At 43.6% G+C, this 24,603-nt stretch overlaps 1 protein-coding gene across 1 annotated transcript in view; it reads right to left on the bottom strand.

Annotated features, from left to right (window-relative positions):
- The window catches only part of snx29 (sorting nexin 29), a 106,596-nt gene that overhangs the window by 6,468 nt on the left and 75,525 nt on the right, over window positions 1-24,603 (bottom strand). Inside the window, exons 16-19 of the mRNA XM_020460609.2 lie at window positions 22,065-22,181; window positions 21,170-21,225; window positions 18,328-18,409; window positions 5,398-5,538 (exon numbers count right to left, since the gene is read on the bottom strand). Coding sequence (XP_020316198.1) covers window positions 5,398-5,538; window positions 18,328-18,409; window positions 21,170-21,225; window positions 22,065-22,181 — 396 coding nt within the window. The remainder of the gene's footprint in view (window positions 1-5,397; window positions 5,539-18,327; window positions 18,410-21,169; window positions 21,226-22,064; window positions 22,182-24,603) is intronic.

Here is a 24,603-nt window from a genome sequence, read left to right as displayed (position 1 = left end):
AATCAAATTCTGTCACATGCGCAGAATACGTAGACCTTACAGTGAAATGCTCACCAACAATGCTTTAAAAACTAAGTATTTAGTAAAGAATAAATAAGTAAAATATAGAAAATAAAATAAACAAATAATTAAACAGCAGCAGTTAAATAACAATAGCGAGGCTATGTACAGGGGGTACCAGTACAGAGTCAATGTGCTGGGGCACCAGTTAGTCGAGGTAATTGAGGTAATATGTACATTAAGGTAGAGCTAAAGTGACTATGCATAGATAATAAACAAAAAGTAGCAGCAGCGTAAAAGAGGGGTCTGGGTAGCCCTTTGATTAGCTGTTCAGGAGTCTTATGGCTTGGGGGTAGAAGCTGTTAAGGAGCCTTTTGGACCTAGACTTGGCGCTCCGGTATCGCTTGACGTGCTGTAGCAGAGAGAGCAGTCTATGAATAGGGTGGTTAGAGTCTCTGACAATTTTTAGGGCCTTCCTCTGAAACCGCCTGGTATAGAGGTCCTGGATGGCAGGAAGCTTGGCCCCAGTGATGTACTGGGCCATACGCACCACCCTCTGTAGTGCCTTGCGGTCGGAGGCCGAGCAGTTGCCATCCCAGGCAGTGATGCAACCTGTCAGGATGCTCTCGATAGTGCAGCTGTAGAGCCTTTTGAGGATCTGAGGACCCATGCCAAATCTTTTCAGTCTCCTAAGGGGGAATAGGCTTTGTCGTGCTCTCTTCACGGCTGTCTTGGTGGGCTTGGACCATGTAAGTTTGTTGGTGATGTGGATGCCAAGGAACTTGAAGCTCTCAAACTGCTCCACTACAGCCTTGTCGATGAGAATGGGGGCGTGCTTGGTCGGATGTTGCCTGTAATCCATGGCTTATGGTTGGGGTATGTACGTACGGTCACTGTGGGGATGACGTCATCAACATACTTACTGATGAAGCCAGTGACTGATGTGGTCCTCAATGCCAACGGAAGAATCCTGGAACAGTCTGTGCTAGGACAACAGTCCTTTAGCTTAGCATCCGCTTCATCTGACCACTTTCTTATTGACCAAGTCACTGGTACTTTCTGCTTTAGTTTTTGGTTGTAAGCAGGAATCGGGAGGATACAGTTATGGTCAGATTTTCCAAATGGAGAGTGAGGGAGAGCTTTGTACGTGTCTCTGTGTGTGGAGTAAAGGTGGTCTAGAGTTTTTTCCCCCTCTGGTTAGAAATTAGGTAAAACAGATTTAAGTTTCCCTGCATTAAAGTCCCCAGCCACTAGGAGCGCCGCCTCTGAATGAGCGTTTTCCTGTTTGCTTATGGCCATATACTGAGTGCGGTCTTAGTGCCAGCATCGGTTTGTGGTGGTAAATAGACAGCTACGAAGAATATAGATGAAAACTCTCTTGGTTAATAGTGTGGTCTACAGCTTATCATGAGATACTCTACCTCAGGCGAGCATAACCTTGAGACTTCCTTAGATTTTGTGCACCAGGGGTTGTTTACCGATATACATAGATAGCCACCACTTGTCTTACCCGAGGCCGCTGTTCTATCCTGCCGAAAAATCTTGAAACCTGCCAGCTGTATGTAATTCATGTTGTCGTTCAGCCCCGACTCGGTGAAACATAAGATATTACAGTTTTTAATGTCCTGTTGGGAGGATATACATGCTCGTAGCGCCTCTCTTTTATTATCCAATGATTGTACGTTGGCTAATAGGACCGATTGCAAAGGCAGATTACCCAATCGTCATCTGATCCTTACAAGGCACCCAGACCTTCGTCGGCAAAATCTTAGTCTCTTTCTCCGGCAAATGACGGGGATCAGGGCCTTGTCGGGTGTCTGAAGTAAATCCTTCCCGTCCAAATCGTTAAAGAAAAAGTATTCCTCCAGTACGGGGTGAGTAATCGTTGTTCTGATATCTAAAAGCTATTTTCGGGTCATAAGACAAGGTGGCAGAAACATTGTATACAAAATCAGTTACAAATAACATGAAAAAACACACAAAATTGTGCGTCGCCCCATGGACCTCCCGGTCGCGGCCGGCTGCGACAGAGCCTGGGCTCGAACCCAGAGTCTCTGGTGGCACAGCTTAGACCACTGAGCCACCCGGGAGCCCCTTATTTTGATTTTAACACTTTTTTGGTTACTACATGATTCCATATGTGATATTGTAGTTTGGATGTCTTCACTATTGTTCTACAACTTAGAAAATAGTAAAAATAAAGAAAAACCATTGAATGAGTAGGTGTCCAAACTTTTGACTGGTACTGTATATATATATATATATCATAAGGCGTTACTTTGATGGCCTAGTTTCTCCCAAAGACAGTGGTCTGAAACTCCTGAGTTGTATTCACCTGCAGTAGTGCATGCTGGTAAATATGATAATAATGGGCATGGTTTTAAATGTTTTTGAGTGTTTTACTCTACATTGAGTGACATCATCACACTCAACTCTGGTTAGTAAAACAAACACAGGCAACACCCCGATTGAACAGTATATTAAAAGATATGAACAGCTGGTCTTCAGTTACATAAAGTAATGCCACATCAACATCAAAACTGCTTACACCTTGGATACGAACACTGACGATTTTGTTGTACAGCTCTACTTATAGCTACCATCCTCACCTGCTGTTTCAAGGCAAACCTGCTACAGCCCAGCCCACTGACTGATGGACGGACGGATGGATTATTGTAAAATAGACACAAATATCTCATTGGAAATTCGTGACAGGCTCACGATTTCAATCACAGATTAAGACAGTAGGTTTCTTAAAACAGAAACGATAGGAGGGAGGTTGGTAGGGGAGGATAGGTGGGCATATAACAAGAACGTCTAGCAACCCAAAAGCACGGCCATGCCCATTCAGAGCGGTGATACAGACGTGAGTAGTCCTGACAGAGGAAGGAAGCAAAGCGACGAGAGATCAAAGTAGGCCAACACAGCTCCAGCAAAGGATCATGGGTAGGGCATGAACAGATTTGTGAGGTTCAAAGGAGTTGTTTGCAATGGAACTCAAATGCAAAGCTTGTGACGGGTTTAGCGAATAGAAACGTATTGTCCGTAGGGGGTACAACAATCAAGCCATGACACAAACACGCCATTTTTAGCTTGGAAGATACATAATATAAACAAAGAGATGCCAACTATAAAGATAGTTAACCTTGTTTTGTAAACTAATGTCACAAACAGGAAGTGTAGACTAAAATACAAAAACATCAGCGAGATACTGTAGATCAGAAATCAGGCCGCCACATTGACTTATGATTATGGCACGCAAAGAAACTCCTCAAAGGCCGCTCCTATGAAAACGTTTATACACACAAACCACCGTGCAACTGATGCATAAAAGATCAAAAGTAACTCAGGAATGTTCCTACAAGACCTCCACAATGTCTCTTTGCCATCATTAAAGGCATTAGACATGCATATTGAATGTTACATGTGAAGACAACATACAAGATTCATAAATGATTCCACATTTACTGGTTAATTATTCACTTAGCTCTCCTGTTCTGTCGCTCAAGGTGAAACGCCAGCCCTGACTTTAATAGCCCTCCAAGTACGGATGATATTACAGATCATAACAATCTTGTTATCAGAAAGATCAAATATTGTTTATAAAATGATGAGAGTAGGACAGTACACAGTTCCGTAGTCTCTAACAGCGCTCTGATTTGGTGGAATCCCCTAACACTGCCTCTACAAAGCAGCCCAGCAAGGGAGGAAGAGGAAAGCAGCTGATTTGATCCAAATGAAAGGAACATGGGTAGGAAAGACGCAGAGAGAGACAGAGAACTAGAGAGACAGGAAAAACCTCCATCAAAGCAATAAGAATTCTCTGTGAATCTGAGATGAGAAACCCTGACAGTTGAACTCTGGGAAGCGGGTGCAGAGCAGAGCAGACAGACAGTCGCAGCCTTTGATGTCATCATTCTTCCTTCCGCAGGCATGGCAATGGTGTCCATCAGGACGGATGTGACAGGTGCGCTCGGCAACATTTAGCGTGTTTTGCCAGCCGAGCCCTTGACAAATCAGCTGTTTTGGGGCTGTCAGTAGCAGGTGTGTGTGTGTGTGTGTGTGTGTGTGTGTGTGTGTGATGCTATGTCAATGCAGTTAGGAGATTCTCAGCGATAGCAGGAGGCCGAGTACTGCTCAGATAATGTTGCCGTGGTAATACATTGAGCTGTGATTCTTACATACACTGGTAGTTATGGTGCTTGACATCACAAAACTGAGATGTATTAAAATGTCATCACACAACACTACCTGTATTCCATTCTGTCCACACGATCCTGCAAGCTAACGCAGATACATCCTATGGGTATTGTGGCTATTAGAATTAGCTCCCTTCATATACGGTCCCATGCTTTAGCCAACTGACAAGATTAGCTATACATCTATAAGATTAGCTATACATCCATAAGATTAGCTATACATCTCTCCAACATGTAATCCCCAGCGTCTACCTTTAGAATATATACATTGGAGATATTCCAGATTTCCGAGCTGCAACGATGCTGTGTTGAATGAAGAGAGAGCAAACTGAACATATTGTACGTCCCCAGTGAGTGAAATAAAGAGAACAGTTTATCTGTTTGACTACAGTGCTGTTAAACAACACATCTCCATAACAGCATCTCTGTCAGAGGAGATCAGATAGACAGAGGGGGAGGCTTTTTGCCAGCGCTTCACCTGAGGGAGAAGAACTAAGCCTTGTCTGTACAAAGTGTTCCTTCTGAGAGGATAGAGGGAGGGAAGGAGAGAGAATCAGAGGAAACAATGATGAGATTAAAAGTGACATGACAGCCCATACCCCAGGTAAGCAGGTTCACTGATTACACACACAGACACACACAAATGCTTACGCACAGCTACCCATGTACACACACACACACACACTCACCTACCCATATGCGCACACACACACACACTCAATTACCAACGCAATCCTGTCTCTATATGAACCCTCCCTACGTCTTTACTGTCAGCTCCAAACACCCTCTCACACTATCTAGTTTTAAACTCTGCCCCCAGGCCTAGTGCACTCCTTTGTGTTTCCATGTCAAAGTTACTCTACAACTTCTGTAACAAAAGCACTCACAGCCCCCTCAACTCTACTCAGAGACTTAAACAGACTCCTTCCCTCTGGATCTGAAAGGAGAGGGAGGAAGGAGAGAGCGGTGGAGAGATGAAGACAGAGAGAGGGAGGTAATGTTGCCCCGGGGCTACTGTAACTAACATCCACGCCTGTCAATTCAAGTGATGGACAAGTGACCACAATATATGACTTAACAATGCATTTACATTGAATACATTTGACGACAGGTCATTTAAAACAACATTGAAGGAGGGTGACCAACAGTAAAAACCGGATTACATCAAAAAGGCAACGATTTCCCCGACCGTACGTACCTTGTTCCCTATGGCTTTCTTGGGTGGGAAGTTGAAGGTGCCAACTTGCGGGAATTGTGAGCGTAAGTGGTTGTGGAGCGTCCGGAATTCCGTGTAGCGTCTGTAGACATTCCACTCGTTGTCTAGGATACGGATGTACACCTACGGAACAGGTAAGACACAAACAACAACAACACAAACAACGACACAATCAGAATACCTGTGGTACAAATCCTGCTCTTACAAAACCGCTCACAGTCTACAGAGGAGGAAATTAGCCAACCATAATGTCTCAATAAGGCTATCTATTCTCAATATGGCAGTAAAACATAGTAGGCCACTCTCTGCCTGTGCACTGCTATTTTCATGCATCATTAAAGGAGAGCGTTGGATTCCTTTGTTCAGCTGCTGATGGTCTGTGGCAGGCAGACTCTGGGGATTGTGAAGGGAGGATAAGAGGGGCAATTACAACTCGAGGAGGGAGAGCGAGAGATGTTATTTTCAAATGGAGGAAAGGAAAGACGAGGATAGAACAGAGATGCCATTTTCACGCATCATAGTCTCTCCCTCAAGCCTAGCTGGAGAACAGTGTCACAACGGTGGAGCAACGTAGCGCTAGAATTAACAGACTTCCCATCCCAAAGCTATAGAGGCACAGACTGGTCCTGTCTTTTTGGGTTCAGTTGTCCTATCTGAGGTGACAAGCAATCACTTTATCACCTCTGTACTTCCTCCTACAGTACAGTACTTTCTGTGAACTTTTTGAAAACCTTTCTCCGGAAAGTATGGAGAAGGTGAGGGACATGCTGTAGAGCAGAGAGAAATGAAGAGAAAACAACAAAGGCAGCATTTTAAACAGCCTGAAGCTTAGATGAACCTGTTGTTTGTTCGTAATTGTAGTTTTCAAGTGTGTGTGTGTGTGTGTGTGTGTGTGTGTGTGTGTGTGTGTGTGTGTGTGTGTGTGTGTGTGTGTGTGTGTGTGTGTGTGTGTGTGGCATGCGTGTGTGTGTGTGTTCGTGTCTGTGATCAAAGCGTTAGGATGAAACGGGGCAAATGGGTGGACACTGAGGCCCTGGGGAGGGGTGGCCAACCTGCGCCAACATTAAAGTCCTCACACTGCACAATAAGACCAGTACTCTTGGAAAACTGCCCCCTGGCACACTCACACACAGTAGTCGTGTGCGCACACACACAACACACAAACACAATGTATTCTCTCTCACTCATACACACACACACACGCACTGTATTCATGCACACGCAAAGTGGAGCGGGTCGAGAGTTTCAAGTTCTTGGTGTCCACATCACCAACAAACTATCATGTTCCAAACATACAAAGACAGTTGTGAAGAGGGTACGACATCACCTTTTCCCCTCAGGAGACTGAAAAGATTTGGCATTGGCCCCACATCCTCAAAAGGTTATACAGCTGCACCATCGAGAGCATCCTGACCGGTTGCATCACCGCCTGGTATGGCAACTGCTCTGCATCCGACAGTAAGACGCTACAGAGGGTAGTGTGTACGGCCCAGTACATCACTGGGGCCAAGTTTCCTGCCATCCAGGACCTATATAATAGGCGGTGTCAGAGGAAAGCCCATAACATTGTCAAAGACTCCAGTCACCCAAGTTATAGACTGTTCTCTCTGCTACCGCACAGCAAGCAAGTACCGGAGCGACAAGTCTAGGACCAAGAAACTCCTCAACAGCTTCTACCTCCAAGCCATTAGACTGCTGAACAATTCATAAAAATCGCCACTGGACAATTTACATTGACACGTGACCCCCCTCTTGTACACTGCTGCTACTCGCTGTCTGTTTGTTATCTATGCATATCCACTTCGCCCCCACTTACATGTACAGATTACCTCAACTAGCCTGTACCCCTGGACACTGACTCGGTACAGGTGCCCCCTGTATATAGCCCCGTTATTCTTGTTATGTAACTTTTTATTTTAGTCTACTTGGTAAATATTTTCTTCTTCTTGAAACGTACTGTTGGTTAAGGGCTTGTAAGTCAGCATTTCACTTGTTGTATTCAGCGCATGTGGCAAATAAAGTGTGATTTGATTGGCATTCATACATGCACAGGATCACTGTATACACACACACACACACAAAGAGACATGTGCAATCACACATATACAGACACACTATACACACAGACATCCACGTTGGGCTTGCTCATTACCATACGCATTTAAGGCAACATCAGCCACAGAGCAGCTATTGTTTCCTCCTCAGTAATAGCAAATGAATTATTTCATAATCTTTCACAAAATATTTGCGAAAATCCAACACTCACATTCTGCATTAAAAAAAACATCTCTTTGTAGGCTCAGCTAGCTCTGGGTCCAAACTATTCTATTCTGATTATGTTATATTTGAACTAGTCAGAGTTTTTTGTACAGCGAAAGTAACAAGCTTACAATTCACAAAATACATGGTCATGAATGAATTTCAAACTGTTATAAAATTGTGTACAAATTATGGTGACATGTTTGTTGTTGTATATATGGAGAGTAAAAATACATTTAAACAGTGTTTCTGAAACTTTCTAGAATATTGTTGACTAATCTTTCAGTCAAAAGAAATCCATTTTCTCAGCTCAATTGTCTTCAAGGGTTGCAGCCCCCAGTACAGAGCCCCTGGTACAGAGAAGAGAAGCATTAAAACAACATAAATGTAGGTGGTCAAATCAAATTCAAAGCTTTACCCTTCAACACGAACAAGATAGATAACTGCAAGTTAGCACTATTTTACTTGTGTTCTCACCATCTCTTTGATATAGCCTGAACAGGCAGTTCATGTATTATTGTAGACTAACAAGGCTATTGAAAGGAGCAGCGAGTGATTCATCAACAGCCAGATAGCATTTCCTCTCCCAGTCTGTCATTTACAACAACAACAGTGGCATTTACAACTGCTCATTATTGCACTGCCTGACAGAGACAGATCAGTTCATCAAAAGGAGGGAGGCAAAGACAGACAGACAGACAGACAGAGACAGATCAGTTCATTGAAAGGAGCGCAGGCAGGCAGGGAGGCAGGCAGGCAGGGAGGCAGGCAGGCAGGCAGGCAGGCAGGCAGGCAGGCAGACGTTTTAGAGGGGATCCAAGGTGCTTAGCTCACTTAAGCAGACACCCATGATGAGATGATTCTGGGCAATCTGAAAGTTGAACTTTTCATTCAATAGTGTAAATGGTTTGCAAAATCTTGAGAGACATGCTCAAAAAACCTCTCTGAACAACATGTAGATGAACAACATGCACAGTATGACTCATTTTATACTTCAATCAGCCACAGTGTTAGAAGCACACCCTTTACTCTTGTAGCCTGGTCCCATCTGTGTAATGTGTAATATATTCTTCAGCCAGCTCATCTATTGTTTATATATCTATTGGATTATCTAGTACATTTGCTACATCATGTCCGTTTGTACTTTTGTCTAGCCACCCAGTTCCCTCTCTCTCTCGCTCTGAAGTACGTAACTATGAGATACGGTCTGGTCTGATAGCATAGCCGACACTCTTCTGACAGGCAGGGTAATTGTAGGTTACCAGCTGTGGTAAAAGCACTGGGCTCACCTCTTCCATCTTCTGAGGAAACCACTAAGAGCCCTCTTGCTCACCTCCGAGTGGGAAAACACTGCAACTACTGTACAGACGGCACAAAATGGCAGACAAAGGATCAGGACTCCTGCTCACCTCATAATGGGAAAACACTGCAACTACCGTACAGACCGCACAAAATGGCAGACAAAGGATCAGGACTCCCGCTCACCTCATAATGGGAAAACACTGCAACTACCGTACAGACGGCACAAAATGGCAGACAAAGGATCAGGACGCCCTTTCACCTCATAATGGGAAAACACTGCAACTACCATACAGACGGCACAAAATGGCAGACAAAGGATCAGGACGCCCAGGCAGTGGGGATGTTAGTTTCACCATAATGAGTTAAATTATAAGCACTATTAGGTGGACCGATGTTGTACGGTTTGTGTGCTCATCTCTAACAATAGCATTGAAACCATAGAAATAAATGATATTTGGAACATTCTGTTCTCCAGCTAAACCACTTTGAAAGAAGGCTGTATTATAAGTTATATAGTGGCCTGTTATACTTGAGCCTCAGCCATGAAAGTAAACATGAAGTTACAACAAAGCCCAGAGAGAAGGATAATATGGAGATATGAAATATGAATGTGAAAAACAACCTTGATCATTAATCTAGACTAATGCAAAGTTATTTCGATTTTTGCACTGACTATGTAGAGGACTCCACACAATCACTCACACAGACTACTACACACACACTTACTTTGCTAACACACATTCCTACTGACTCTACACACGCACACTTGCAAACATTTTTATTTTATTTCACCTTTATTTAACTAGGCAAGTCAATTAAGAACAAAATCCTATTACAATGGCATCCTACCAAGAAGAGGCAAAAAGCCTCCTGCTGGGACGGGAGCAGGGTTTAAAAGGGGAAAAAAAGTAGGACAAAACACATTATGACAAGAGACACCATAACACCACATAAAGAGAGACCTAAGACAACAACACAGCATGGCAGCAACACATGACAACAACACAGTAGCAACACGACATGGTAGCAGCACAAACATGGTACAAACATTATTGGGCACAGACAACGGCACAAAGGGCAAGACGGTAGAGACAACAATACATCACGTGAAGCAGCCACAACTGTCAGTAAGAGTGTCCATAATGGAGTCTTTAAATGAAGACATGGAGATGAAACTGTCCAGCTCAACAACAACAAAAAATTGCGGATCGTTCCAGTCGCTAGCTGCAGCGAACTGAAAAGACCTTTAACAGAACGTGACTGGCAGAACGGGTGTTGTACGTGAAGGATGAGGGCTGCAGTAGATATCTCAGATAGGGGGGGGGGGGGGGGGGGGGGAATGAGGCCTAAGAGGGTTTTTATAAATAAGCATCAACCAGTGGGTCTTGCGTCGAGTAAACTAGCATGGGTAGGATGGTCCTGGGGTGAAAGAGGAGCGATTTGGATAAAGGAAACCAAGTCTAGATTTAACCTTAGATATGTGCTGAGAGAAGGACAGTGTACTGTCTAGCCATCGTCCCAAGTACTTGTATGAGGTGACTACCTCAAGCTATAAACACTCAGAGGTAGGGGGGAGGCATTCTTCTTACCGAACTACATGTCCTTTAATTTAGAGGTATTCAGAACAAGGTTAAGGGAAGAGATAGCTTGTTGGACACTAAGAAAGCTTTGTTGTAGAGTGTTTAGCACAACACCCGGGGAGGGGCCAGACTGTATCATCTGCATATAAATGGATGAGAGAGCTTCCTACTGCCTGAGCTGTGTTGTTGATGTAAATTGAGAAGAGCGTGAGGCCTAGGCTCAAGCCGTGGGGTACACCCTGGGTGACAGGCTGTGGCTGAGACAGCAGATGTTCTGACTTTATACACTGCACTCTTTGAGGTAGTTAGCAAACCAGGTCAAAGACCCATCAGATACACCAATTCTCCTTCGACGAACCACAAGAATGGAATGGTCTACCGTATAAAAAGCTTAGGCCAAGTCAATAAAAATAGCAGCACAACATTGCTTAGAATCAAGGGCAGTGATGACATCATTTAGGACATTTAAGGTCGCAGTGACATAACCTGAGCGGAAACCAGCCAGTCAGTTGATTATTGACATGTTTTTCCAACACTTTTGATAAACAGGGCAAAATGGAAATCAGCCTGAAACAGTTAGGATCAGCTTGATCCTCTCCCTTTAAATAACGGACACACAATCATCATGTGCGTCACGCATCACGCTGCTGCTACTCTGTTTATCATACATCCTGATGCCAAGTCACCTTACCCCTCTAACCCCACCACACATTTTAAATATGGTACTCATGTTCTATTTCTCCTATGTTTCTGTTCTACTTTACTTTATTTTATAGTATAATATGTTTACTACTGATATTTATTACTGCATTGTTGGGAAAGAGCTGGCCAGAAAGGCATTTCACTGTACTTGTGCAAATGACAATAAAAGGTGATTTTGAAGCACCACAGTTTGTTCAGGGCTGTGTGAGACAGCGATATAGTGAAGCAGAGTACATGCAGAGGAACAGTAGTGCTTATGTCATCCCTCCCTCGTTCCCTCTCTCCTACCCTCCATCTCTCGCTCTTTATTTCTCTGTCCACTCTGGGACACAACATTTGCCAAATTAGGCAGAAAATATAATCCATTTGGAGGACTGCAGAAAAGGAGGAGGACGCGGAGTGATAAGAGGGTATAAGGAGAGAAATTTTCCATTAAAAATATTCAGCAGAAGATTTATCGGCTGTACACTCTCTCTGTGTGTGTGTGTTGGAGAGAGGAAGCGATACCCTTCCCAGTGTCATTGAATCTGTGTAAGTAAAATAGCCTCTTGCCATGAACTAGTATCCTTACCACAATCATCATAATAACAGAGGTGACTAATAATACCAGCAATTAGAGGTCGACCGATTAATTGGAATGGCCGATTTAATTAGGGCCGATTTAAGGTTTTCATAACAATCGGAAATCGGTAATTTTGGACGCCAATTTTGCAGATTTTATTTATTTTTATTTATTTAATCTTTATTTAAGTAGGCAAGTCAGTTAAGAACACATTCTTATTTTCAATAACGGCCTAGGAACGGTGGGTTAACTGCCTTGTTCAGGGGCAGAATGACAGATGTTTACCTTGTCAGCTCAGGGATTCAATCTGGCAGACTTACGGTTAACTAGTCCACCTGCCTCACGAGGAGCCGGCCTGTTACGCGAATGCAGTAAGAAGCCAAGGTAAGTTGCTAGCTAGCATTAAACTTAATCAATCATAATCACTAGGTATAACTACACATGGTTGATGTTACTAGTTTATCTAGCGTGTCCTGTGTTGCATATAACCGATGCGGTGCGCATTCGCAAAAAAGGACTGTCCTTGCTCCAACGTGTACCTAACCATAAACATCAATGCCTTTTTAAAGATCAATACGCAGAAGTATATATTTTTAAACCTGCATTATTAGCTAAAATAAATCCAGGTTAGCAGGCAATATTAACCAGGTGAAATTGTGTCACTTCTCTTGCGTTCATTGCACGCAGAGTCAGGGTATATGCAACAGTTTGGGCCGCCTGGCTCATTGCGAACTAATTTGCCAGAATTTTACATAATTATGACATAACATAAGGTTGTGCAATGTAACAGCAATATTTAGACTTATGGATGCCACCCGTTAGATAAAATACGGAACGGTTCTGTATTCCACTGAAAGAATAAAGTCTTGTTTTCGAGATGATAGTTTCCGGATTCGACCATATTAATGACCTCGCATTTCTGTGTGTTATTATGTTATAATTAAGTCTATGATTTGATAGAGCAGTCTGACTGAGCGATGGTAGGCACCAGCAGGCTCGTAAGCATTCATTAAAACAGCACTTTAGTGCGTTTTGCCAGCAGCTCTGCTGTTTATGACTTCAAGCCTATCAACTCCTGAGATTAGGCTCATGTAACCGATGTGAAATGGCTAGCTAGTTAGCAGGGTGCGCGCTAATAGCATTTCAAACGTCACTCGCTCTGAGACTTGGAGTAGTTATTCCCCTTGCTCTGAATGGGTAACGCTGCTTCAAGGGTGGCTATTGTCGATGTGTTCCTGGTTCGAGCCCAGGCGAGGAGAGGGACGGAAGCTATACTGTTACACTGGCAATATTAAAATGCCCATAAGAACATCCAATAGTCAAAGGTATATGAAATACAAATGGTATAGAGAGCCCTATAATAACTACAACCTAAAGCTTCTTACCTGGGAATATTGAAGACTCATGTTAAAAGGAACCACCAGCTTTCATATGTTCTCATGTTCTGAGCAAGGAACTGTAACTGTAGCTTTCTTACATGGAACATATTGCACTTTTACTTTCTTCTCCAACACTTTGTTTTTGCATTATTTAAACCAAATTGAACATGTTTCATTATTTATTTGAGACTAAATTGATTTTATTGATGTATTATGTTAAGTTAGAATAAGTGTTCATTCAGTATTGTTGTAATTGTCATTATTACAAATACATTAAAAAAATCGGCGGGCGGGCGGACGGACAGGCAGGCAGGCAGACAGGCAGGCAGACAGGCAGACAGGCAGACAGACAGACAGACAGACAGACAGACAGACAGACAGACAGACAGGCAGGCAGACAGACAGACAGACAGACAGACAGACAGACAGACAGACAGACAGACAGACAGACAGACAGACAGACAGACAGACAGACAGACAGACAGACAGACAGACAGACAGACAGACAGACAGACAGACAGACAGACAGACAGACAGACAGACAGACAGACAGACAGACAGACAGACAGACAGACAGACAGACAGACAGACAGACAGACAGACAGACAGACAGACAGACAGACAAATATTTTGTTACTTTATTTTTGCAAGATTAGATGTACAACTCAAATACTTTGACATTTGATGTGAGTAGATTAGTATGGATGACTTTTGTCGCATCATTTGTAGACATCAATATTCACTAGCCAAATTAAGTTCTCAGTCATATACCCTTAAAAGTTGAGGGCAGCAAGGGTCTTCAAGGGTATCAAATTATACCCTTGAAGTTTGTGTTCTGGAACATTAACAGAGTTACAGAACACTGAGAACTACATCACCCATGAATTAATACTCCAGGTAGACCGATAAAATGTGAGATGTTTATCTGTGCACTAAAGTCCATCTCACCCCGCCACACACTCCTTCTCTCCCCAGGAAGCGAAGGTTTGTTTATGATTGGGCTGTGAACTTCTAAAACACTAGGAAGGTCACTTGTAAAAGCCACTCCTACAATGTACCTCACATTTCTCCTTTCCATCCAGAGAAGAGGATTTGGAGGTCGCTAAATGAACAGTGATGTTGTTGACTAATGTTTGGAGAGCAACATGTTGTTGTTTATTATCAGTGGTACAGATTAAGTACTTGAATATGTTTACTTCTGGAAGAACCTGAGGTAAATCTACCATAATGGTAAACAGTTTTATGATTACAGCACATAGTTTGTTCAAGAGCAGCAGGAGAAAGCTAGGATCACCTTGACTTGACTATGCATCCTCATCACATGCAGCCTACAATCATTCCAAGCTCAATTTCTGCATAACCTCAGCCATTCTGCATTCAAACTGTACAACCTTCTCGTTGTCATAACCTTCATAGATGGATTACATCGTTTTGTTACAAGCTCTGATAAAACAAGGAGCTATGTGATGATAGACAGATAGATGAATGCTGTCACTGGATGAACGCTGTCACTCTTGTGCCAGGGACAACTTTGCATTCAAACGCCAGTGAAAATACTGATACTCACTCACTTTTGTCTTACTCTCTCTCTCCCACCCTCTCTCTCTCTCTCTCTCTCTCTTTCTTCCATCTTATCCTCTCCCCCACCCTCTCTCTCTCCTGAATGAATAAGTCACAAGTCGGGTTCGTAGCATTGCTCTAATGAGTATGGCAGGAAGTGGCAAAGCGAGGGAATGAGAAAACGGATTAAACGAGAGAGAAAGAGAGAGAATTAGATGGGAGATGTGGAGGAGGTTAGAGACACAGCCCCATAGTGTTTCCAGGAACTATAGTAAATTAATGGCTTGATTTGACTCAGACTCTGAGGTACGGCATTGGAGATTCCACTACTAGCCCCTCACAAGACAAAGATCAAACAGCCTAGCAAGGCTCTGCAATCTAGAGCCGCTGCAATTCTGATTTAAATTACCAAGAGAGAAAGTTGGGCAATTTCCTGTCACCTTCCAGCCTTAAAATCATCTTCTCTGAATTGCCGTTATTATCTTTGTATATCGGAGTTATTTGATGGTTATTTCCTTCCAAATATATTTGCAGATCGTACAACGTGTTCTCAGTTCTCTGACTGGCCTAACATGCTCTTCTGAAGATGGAAATCTAACTAAAGCGATCTTTGTCTTTTACAGTGGAGATCCAATTTATGACGAATCGATGCAACTAAAAACAACGATCATCATAGTAATCAACATCCACCACAAACAACTATAATCAAGGGCCCCCATCATCTTTACAGTCTTGATCATCATCTCAATTAGGAATCAGATTAATAATGGGCTCTGGTCTACTTATGGATATGATATCCCTCATTTGCATAGGCAAAGAAGCCAATGAGATGCAGTCTCAGGCTTTGGCAAAAGAAACACGCACATACACAAAGAGTTTGCAGACTGAACTACGTAAACTGTCCACCACTCCATTGTATGAATCCTCTCAGCGCGTTGTGAAGTCAACTGCATGCAATATAGAGATTATCATCATTAGCACTTTTTCCACAGTGCACCTCTGGGGAATGGGACCTATGGGATCTATGTGATGGGAACAGCACACGTTGGAAGCATGTCAACGAGGACGACTCAATTATTCATTGTTATAGCTGATTTCTATTTTGAGTATGTGCATGTTCAAGGGCTTGGCTCCAACAGGAAGCCAAAGGTAGCTTATATAATGCCTATTGAATGCTCGATTAGTGTGTCTGTGACTCGCTTTCAAATCACCCTCACACACACTCAGCTTTCCTCTGAGAAACTACAGTAGTCTCAGGTATCCCGGAATATTTGGAATTGAAAATGAGAGCGAGCGAGCGAGAGAAAGAGAGAGAGAAAGAGAGAAAGAGAGAGAGAGAGAGAGAGAGAGAGAGAGAGAGAGAGAGAGAGAGAGAGAGAGAGAGAGAGAGAGAAAAGCAGTTATCAAATCTCATTAGTGTTGTAAAAATATGGGAAAGTTTGCAGCAGGCCTGACTTTGTGTGGAAGCGATTGGCTCAGTTTCTTTTTACTGATCAAAGGGAATCACTCATTTAAAAAAATATAAAAATAACAGTACATTCTGTGTGCCGGGGCTCATCTTGAGTACAGGGCTTCACTTGGCATCAGCACACAAGAGGTAAAATAAATCTGTGTACAGTGTGTGTGCTCAACTAAGCAAAGAGTTTTCCCATGAATCATAACATTGCTTTTACTTTCCTTTAAGCAATTAGTCTACTCTAGAAGATATATATATTTATTTTAGCTACGCTGGGAATGTTATTGGATTTGATATGTTGGTTCTGTCAAGAGACGTTTGGAGGGAAGGAGTGTTATCACCACAACATGCCAAAGTGCATCCGTCATCTCCACCTGGCAAACGAAGGGCTCTTCATTTCTGTTATTATTTTACTTGTTACTCTGAGGGAGAAGAGAAAAGCCATTTTTCAGATTTTTTCCACGACACACATTTCTATTATAACTTCTTGTTGGTATCGTATGAGAGTGCAACAATACTTTCCAACTGCCGTTATAGTCTCATGAAAGGAGGGGGGAGAGAGGGAGAGAGTAGGGGAGAGACGGAGAGCTCATCTGGGGAGAACAAAACAGGAGTTATAATAGTGAGAACCGTCACAACCTCCCTCTCTCTATGGGCATCCCAGGCCTTGTTCTGTCTACATTGAGTCATTTTAAACGGAGAAGAAAAGTGGCTTTTGAGAAAGGCAAAGACAGAATGGAGAACAAGCAATTTGCCTGCTCAATAAATGCCCTGTAATCTAGTGGCAGAGAAGAATGCCACGCTTCTCTGGCTCCCATTTCTCTCTCACTTTTCTCTCTCTATTTATCTTCTCTCCCCTCTCCATCATTTTCAGTTCAGCAGAGAGTGAAACGGAGCTGTGTGATTCTGATGTTGTGTTCTGCTGGGTGGTGCTGGTTTTTAGGCCTTGCTGTTATTGGAACAGTACAGGAACAGGATGTTTGGAATGAATGGCCGAGGGTTGCTGTCACCTGGTTGGCTGGTTGGAAATGGGAACATTACATTTTTTTTAACACATTCTAGGACTCAATTTCTATAATCCCAGTAGTCTCTCTTTCAAATGCTATTTAAGAACAGGTGTATGCACCTTCTGTATGAGAAATACCTATTCTCATATATCCCGCATACAGCTCCAATGTTTTGGCATGAGTGACCCATCACGTCTGTTTTTAAGCCTTGGAGAGAAAGATACAAAGTGCCTTTCACACACAGCCAACAATGGCAAACCGTTCTCATCTATCTAGTCTATTAAGAACAATAGTAATGTTTCCGTAGGGATCTAGAAGACAAATAGACCCCTGAGAACACACCACAAAGGCACAAAAGCCTATACAGGATACAGCCATTGTCTGAGGCTAGACTAAGCAATAGTTTCAAAGTGCTAGTAAAAACAGGTGTCATTAAATCAATGAAAAATATTTACGTAACCATTTAACTAGAATATTTAAGTTCAATGCTAAATCCGTCAACTGAACTTCCCAGCAAAACCTTGAATGACCTCTGATTCCTTTCTGTACCAATCGGATCATTGATGTCTTATCAGCCATAACCTTTTACTTTCCAATACCAGCCTCCTGTCACTACTTATCAGGGTTAACATCTGGAAGCACTGCCCAGGCCTCTACTATTCTGTCCAGGGGTGCGTGTTATGTCTTCGCACCACACTGCAGTGGCAGAGATACAAGAGCAGACTTGTACATAGTTCAGTCCGGGAGCCAGCCAATCACGCTCGACTATCTCTCCGCTGAGGTTGTGTCACCTGTCGTGTCCCATCATTTCTGGTTTCACCTCGCTACACTGTGGCTCCTCATCCTGACAGAGGAGAGTGGAAGTGAGCAGGGCAGTGACACATACCCCCTCAAGGGAGAACAGGAAGGAAGGCGACACAGTGAGAGACCTGAGGTTTCACGCCTAGTCAACGTGCTAGGTACAATAAAAAGCAGTTATCGAGGCCAGGGCATATGCTGGGTGTTAGTCTTTACTACTTACTCCAATCAACAACCAAACACAAAAATAGGATACCAGAAAATGAGGACGTCTTGACCTGTTTATTAGACTAGGATCTGGTGTTACCTGGTATACATGGTAGGCGTTAGAAGCGCGTCCTTGCAGAAACACAGAGGGAATCCAGACATTGATGAGAGCACGGTGAGCCCTGCGGGAGAGGAATACACAGTAAGGGTTATAGATACTGTAGTATTCATCGCAGGAAAGATGTCATTCATAAAATATACTACGACATTAAAGAGAGGGTCTTCAATAGATTCAAGAATTCACTACTACTACGCTTATATGAAGATCACGTTGTCAGGAAGCAGAAATCAGAACCACTACGATATTTGCCAGGCTACCCATCCATACCACTCCGGCCAAACACCACGGCCACTAGCGTTTCTCCTCCACGATGAATGCATGGGGGAAATCGACAGAGCAGCGGAATTCAATTCAGGATGAGTCGTCAGGCAAAGAGAGTATTAAACCATGACAAAATGGCTACCTACATAAAAACTCCAGGAGGAGACCTTTCATTAGGGAAATGGAAAGAACCCAAAGGGAGATAAAATGTGAACCTGTATGTGGTTTGACCTCTGCTCCTCACTACCTCCCACCAGAGGATATTACTACCATCTTGCTGGAACAGTGTTTCAGACACCCAGGGTGTGTTCAAAATCGCACACTATCCCTATATAGTACACTACTTTTGACCAGAGCCCTATGGGTACTGGTTGAAGGTGGTGGACTATATAGGCAATAGGCTGCCATTCAGGCACCCAGTAATAGTCAGGTGTTTACAGCCCTCTAGTCCTCTACCCCTGTTCTCTGTGTTTAATAAGAGACATAACTGATTTAAACAGCACAGTGACACAGCCTCCTTCCCTCCTCCCTCACAAAGGTTGCAGTGTTCTCTTTTCACCGGCGCTAACGAGGACATGAGGAAACTGGTCAAGTGGGTGACCACCTTGGTTCAACTCTGTTTTAAACCACTCCTCTCCTAATGAGATGACAGGGGTCATCCCTGGACCATCCCTGGACCAGTGTCAAACAGGCTTTCTTTACAAATAGCCATTTAAAAAGATATATTTCTACATTTTAGTCATTAGCGGATGCTCTTATCCAGAGCGCCTTAGAGTTTGTGCATTCCATCTTAAGATAGCTGGGTGAGACAGCCACATGTCACAGTTGTACATTTTAACTACCTTTTACCTCAATAAAGTAGTTACCATAAAGTACTAGCCAGGATCTATTAGCAGTTAGGACAACACCTGTATATACACTGCATGTACAAAACACTAGGAACACCTTCTGTACCCCCTTTTGCCCTCAGAACAGCCTCAATTCTTGGAGGAATGGACTCTACAAGGTGTCGAAAGCGTTCCACAGGGCTACTGGCCCATGTTGACTCCAATGCATCGGTCATGTCAAGTTGGCTGGATGTCCTTTGGGTGGTGGACATTAAAATCAAATCAAGCTTTAATTATACAGCACATTTCAGACATGCAATGTGCTTCACAGGAAAATAACTCATAAAAACAATGAAAATAAAAGCGGAACTATTTACAAGAAACATAAGACAAAAAAACAAAATAACGGAAAAAAAGTGAATGACTAAAAAGCAAAGCTAAAAAGATGCAAACAGGAACCTGTTGAGTGTGGAAAACCCAGCAGCGTTGCAGTTCTTGACACTCAAACCGGTACACCTGGCACCTAATACCCCCATTCAAAAGCACTTCAATCTTTTGTTTTGCCCATTCACCCTCTGAATGGCACACACACAATCCATGTCTCAATGCTTAAAAATCTGTCTTCAACATGTCTCCTCCCCTTCATCTACACTGATTGAAATGGATTTAACAAGTGACATCAATAAGGGATCATAGCTTCCACCTGGATTCACCTGGTCAGTCTATATCAGGGAAAATATTTTGTACACTCAGTGTACACAGTAATGTATGTTTACAATATACAGAGTATATAGCTTACCATGAAAATGGTTTAGTGTCTTATGACTGGGGATCTACAGGGCTGGGCTTGTCCTCCCCTGATTTTAAAGACTGTCATTCTCACTCTAACTGAAATATTACATTTACATAAGTATTCAGACCCTTTACTCAGTACTTTGTTTAAGCACTTTTGGCAGTGATTACAGCCTAGAGTCTTCTTGGGTATGACGCTACAAGCTTGGCACACCAGTATTTGGGGAGTTTCTCCCATTCTTCTCTGCAGATTCTCTCCAGAGGAGGTCTCTCCAGAGATGTTTGAAAGGCTTCAAGTCTGGGCTCTGGCTGGGACACTCAAGGACATTCAGAGATTTGTCCCGAAGCCACTCCTGCGTTGTCTTGGCTGTGTGCTTAGGGTCATTGTCCTGTTTGAAGGTGAACCTTCGCCCCAGTCTGAGGTCCTGAGCGTTCTGGAGCAGGTTTTCATCAAGAATCTCTCTGTACTTTTCTCTGTTCATTATTGCCTCGATCCTGACTAGTCTCCCAGTCCCTGCTGCTGAAATACATCCCCACAGCATGATGCTGCCACCACCATGCTTCAGCGTAGGGATGGTGCCAGATTTCCTCCAGACATGACGCTTGGCATTCAGGCCAAAGAGTTCCATCTTAGTTTCATCAGACTTGTTTCTCATGGTCTGAGAGTCTTTAGGTGCCTTTTACTGAGGAGTGGTTTCTGTCTGGCCACTCGTCCTTCTGTAAGGTTCTCGCACCTCCAGAGAGGAACTCTAGAGCGCTGTCAGAGTGCCCATCATGTTCTTGGTCACCTCTCTGAACAAGGCTCTCCGATTAGGGGTCTGAATACTTTCCGAAAGCACCGTTTATAGTAGAGATAGACAGACACCGCTCATGTGATAGGAGATATACTGTAGATGTAGATATGGAGAAGGTATGGAGATATGGAGATAGAAGGTGCTTACGTCTCAAAATCTGATAGGCTGGGGTCGTCAGAAGTCTGGCTCAGGTCACCAGGAACCTTTATTCAAAAGTAAGGAGAGGAAGATGGAGAGCAAAATGTCACTGTTTATACAAAATGTCACTGTGTTACTATGTCAGCTACCTTTCATCCATTTCTACTTTACACAACCCTCTGTGTCTGAGCAGCAGGGTTGGGTAGATCCTGAGGGAGAGGGCATCTTTCTGTGTGACCAGTGGAGCAGAGCACTGTGACATTACTGTATCATCACCACCACTCTCACATCAACGTCCTGTACACACTAAAAAAAAACAATTGGAAGTCATAGTGTAGTGCGTGACACCATAGGGCCTCTTGTTGTTGTTAATCCCTGGATAGGAGGGAGCGGCAGAGATGGACACTATTACCCAGCGCGGCTGTAAGGGATCCATTCCTATAATCTGTCTTCTCCTCAAATCCCCCCACAGCCCAGGGACACATGCAGGGGTAATTCTTTGTGTGTGTGTGTGGCGGGGGCTGTGTTTATGTGTGTGTGTGTTTCAACAGCCTTTTGTCTTTCATTTTTCAATGTGTGGACTGTCTATTAATAGAATAAAAATGGTCTGGTGTAGAGAGGATGAAGTAGGGCTCTCACACCCCAGAGACAGGACCACAGGGCTGGGATAGAGGGGGCCACATCTCCTCTACTCCCCTCCTGCTCCAGCCCCAGGGACCAGAGAACCACACATACAGCTTGCCTGGTCAGCCAGCCAGTGTGCGGCCAAAGCTTCGGCCAGCAGATGATGGCTGGAGCTCTGGGATAAGAGGTAGCCTGGGGTTGTTGATTTGTTACCGAGTGGCCGGCAATCTCCCATGGGTGTGTGTATGCAGGCAATGTGTCTGTGTAGAGGGTAACTCACTGGTCCTCTGAGATCAATGAGTTCCTGTTTCATTTGGTTGATGAGGTGGTCCTTGGCCATCAGAGAACGGTACAGACGCTCATTGAACTCTATCAGCTCGCCATGCATTTCAGCCACCTGGTATAAACACACACACACAAATACACACAGGGTTAGTTACAGTTTGGAACACACACATGATCCTTGCAGCTGTATATGAACTGAAACAACAGACTCCAAGAATAAGTCAACAATGATACACAGTGGAACCGTAAGATTGACAGTTTGGCCAATCAGCTAATCGGATGTGCACACACACACAGGGTGGTTGAGTGCAGGCTGCTCACAACATCAGCTGTCAGTGTCCATAACAGACCTGGACAGGGTGATAGGTTTCTGCCACCAGCATGTCACAAACAGAGACAGCCAGATAGCTGTGACATGCATTCATTTGTCTGGGGACATCAGGTGTCAGGGTAGATTGAGGACAGGGACGTCTGGGTATGACCGGTGAATGATGTCATTTTTGACATGTCTGTAGACGTCACTGACCCTAATACACAGAGTATATTAAACACACTGGGTTCAAATAAGACATCATAGAGTCTCATTTGAAAGTGAGACAATGTTTTAGCCTGGTTGTTGGTGTTTTGAAAACTACCAAGGAATTGACTTCAGTACCAGGCTAGTTTAAGAATGGTTATTTTAAGAAAGCTCTCTGTCTGTTATTATGAGGGAGAGATATAATTATAGTAGTTAAAAAGCAAGGAATAATGAAGACAATTATTATCTTATAGCACAAAGTTGAAAAATAACCTCAACATGGCATCTGGGAGAGGTGAGGAAACAAACTTTTCCTTTGTTATAGTTTTCCAGCTTGGCTATAATTATCTCATAGTTAGCTAACATTTCAACATTCACCGAGGTTTCTAGGTCACTATTAATAAATACAGTTGTTTTTAACTTTCCAGACTTCAGATGAATGAATTCAAATACAGTGACCTCAGGATCAGGTAGAGAGATTTGGACATTAAAATGCAGAACTTGACATCTTTGAAGGCAGCCCCATCAAAACACTCCTGCTTCTGCTTTGAAATGCACTCAACATTCAACTTCCCCATCTCAGGAGTTAACCTGCAGCTTCCTTGAAGTTGTCTAACTCTACAGAGACTGGGAGAGACAACGGGCGTGTTGAACGATGTGAACACACCCACCCACCCACACAAACACAGGTACGCACACTTCACACAAACACAGGTACGCACACACCCACCCACACAAACACAGGTACGCACACACACACACAGGTACAAACACACACGAACATACAAACACAGACGCGTGTGCATGTGCACCCTCACACGTGCCCGTGCGCACGCACGACTCAGCTGGCATTTGGAGTACCAACAGCACTAGCGAGGCCCAACAGTGCCGCATCACCTTTGACAGCCTCCCTGTGGGGAACTGTCACGGTCGTGACGATAGACGGACCAAGGCGCAGCGTGTGTAGAGTTACACATCTTTATTAGGGGGAAAACGTCAAACAAAAACAATAAACCAACAACGAAAACGTGACACCAGTGGTGGTGGTGCTACACACACACACAAAACAATATCCCACAGAGCAGGTGGGAGAAAGGGCTTCCTAAATATGATCCCCAATTAGAGACAACGATTACCAGCTGCCTCTAATAGGGAACCATACAACCCAGCCACATAGAAGATCAATGACTAGAACACTCCCCTAGTCACACTCTGACCTAAACACCATAGAGAACCGAGGGCTCGGTTCTGAGAACCGAGGGCGTGACAGGAACACTAAACAGCACAACAGAAAGGTTCCTAGCTACCAAGTCGGAACAACAGAACTCACTGACGGAACATCGGATCATTCTGGAAAACTCAATCCATTCATCACCTCTATTTATTTGTGCCGTAACTTTCAAATAGGACATTAAAAAAAGAAATTAATTTGAAGCGTGAAGGAACCCAATTAATTCTCAGTGAGAGGGAGCTAATCAGTTTGTTATTCTGCGGCCGCGCCTGCTGATTTGCATATGTCATTTCAGTCAGTCACAGCCACTTGCGAACGCTCCCAATTCAGTTAAACAGGCCAGGAGTGCACATGCGGTTTCAACCTCATTACTCACCATGCAGCGCTGGTCGGGAAGACAAGACCAAGTCACCACATTCATTCATTCAATGTTTAACTGGGTTTCAATTTAGAAAAGTTGTCCATTTTCTATTTCAGCTTTTCCATTAAAACTTTCTGAAAGAGCAAAGCATTTTATTGATAGCAGTTAGTTTTGGTTTATGGTAAGTTATTCAGGACCTACAAACTAACTTAACAGTAAAATCAGTTGTCAGCCTCTATTTGTGGGCCATATGACAGTTCTATATGGCCCTGTTGTGATGCAGGTGATCCTGGCAGTTCTCTCCCTCCATCCCCCTTTCTCCCATCCCCTCCCTCCCTCTCTCTCTCTCCTTCCTCCCCCCCTCTCCCTTCCTCCCCTCCCTCTCTCCCTTCCTCCCCTCCCTCTCTCTCTCCCTTCCTCCCCCC

This window comes from Oncorhynchus kisutch, linkage group LG25, assembly GCF_002021735.2.
Source record: "Oncorhynchus kisutch isolate 150728-3 linkage group LG25, Okis_V2, whole genome shotgun sequence".
Taxonomy (NCBI): Eukaryota; Metazoa; Chordata; class Actinopteri; order Salmoniformes; family Salmonidae; genus Oncorhynchus; species Oncorhynchus kisutch.
This window is presented reverse-complemented; position numbering and strand designations above follow the sequence as displayed.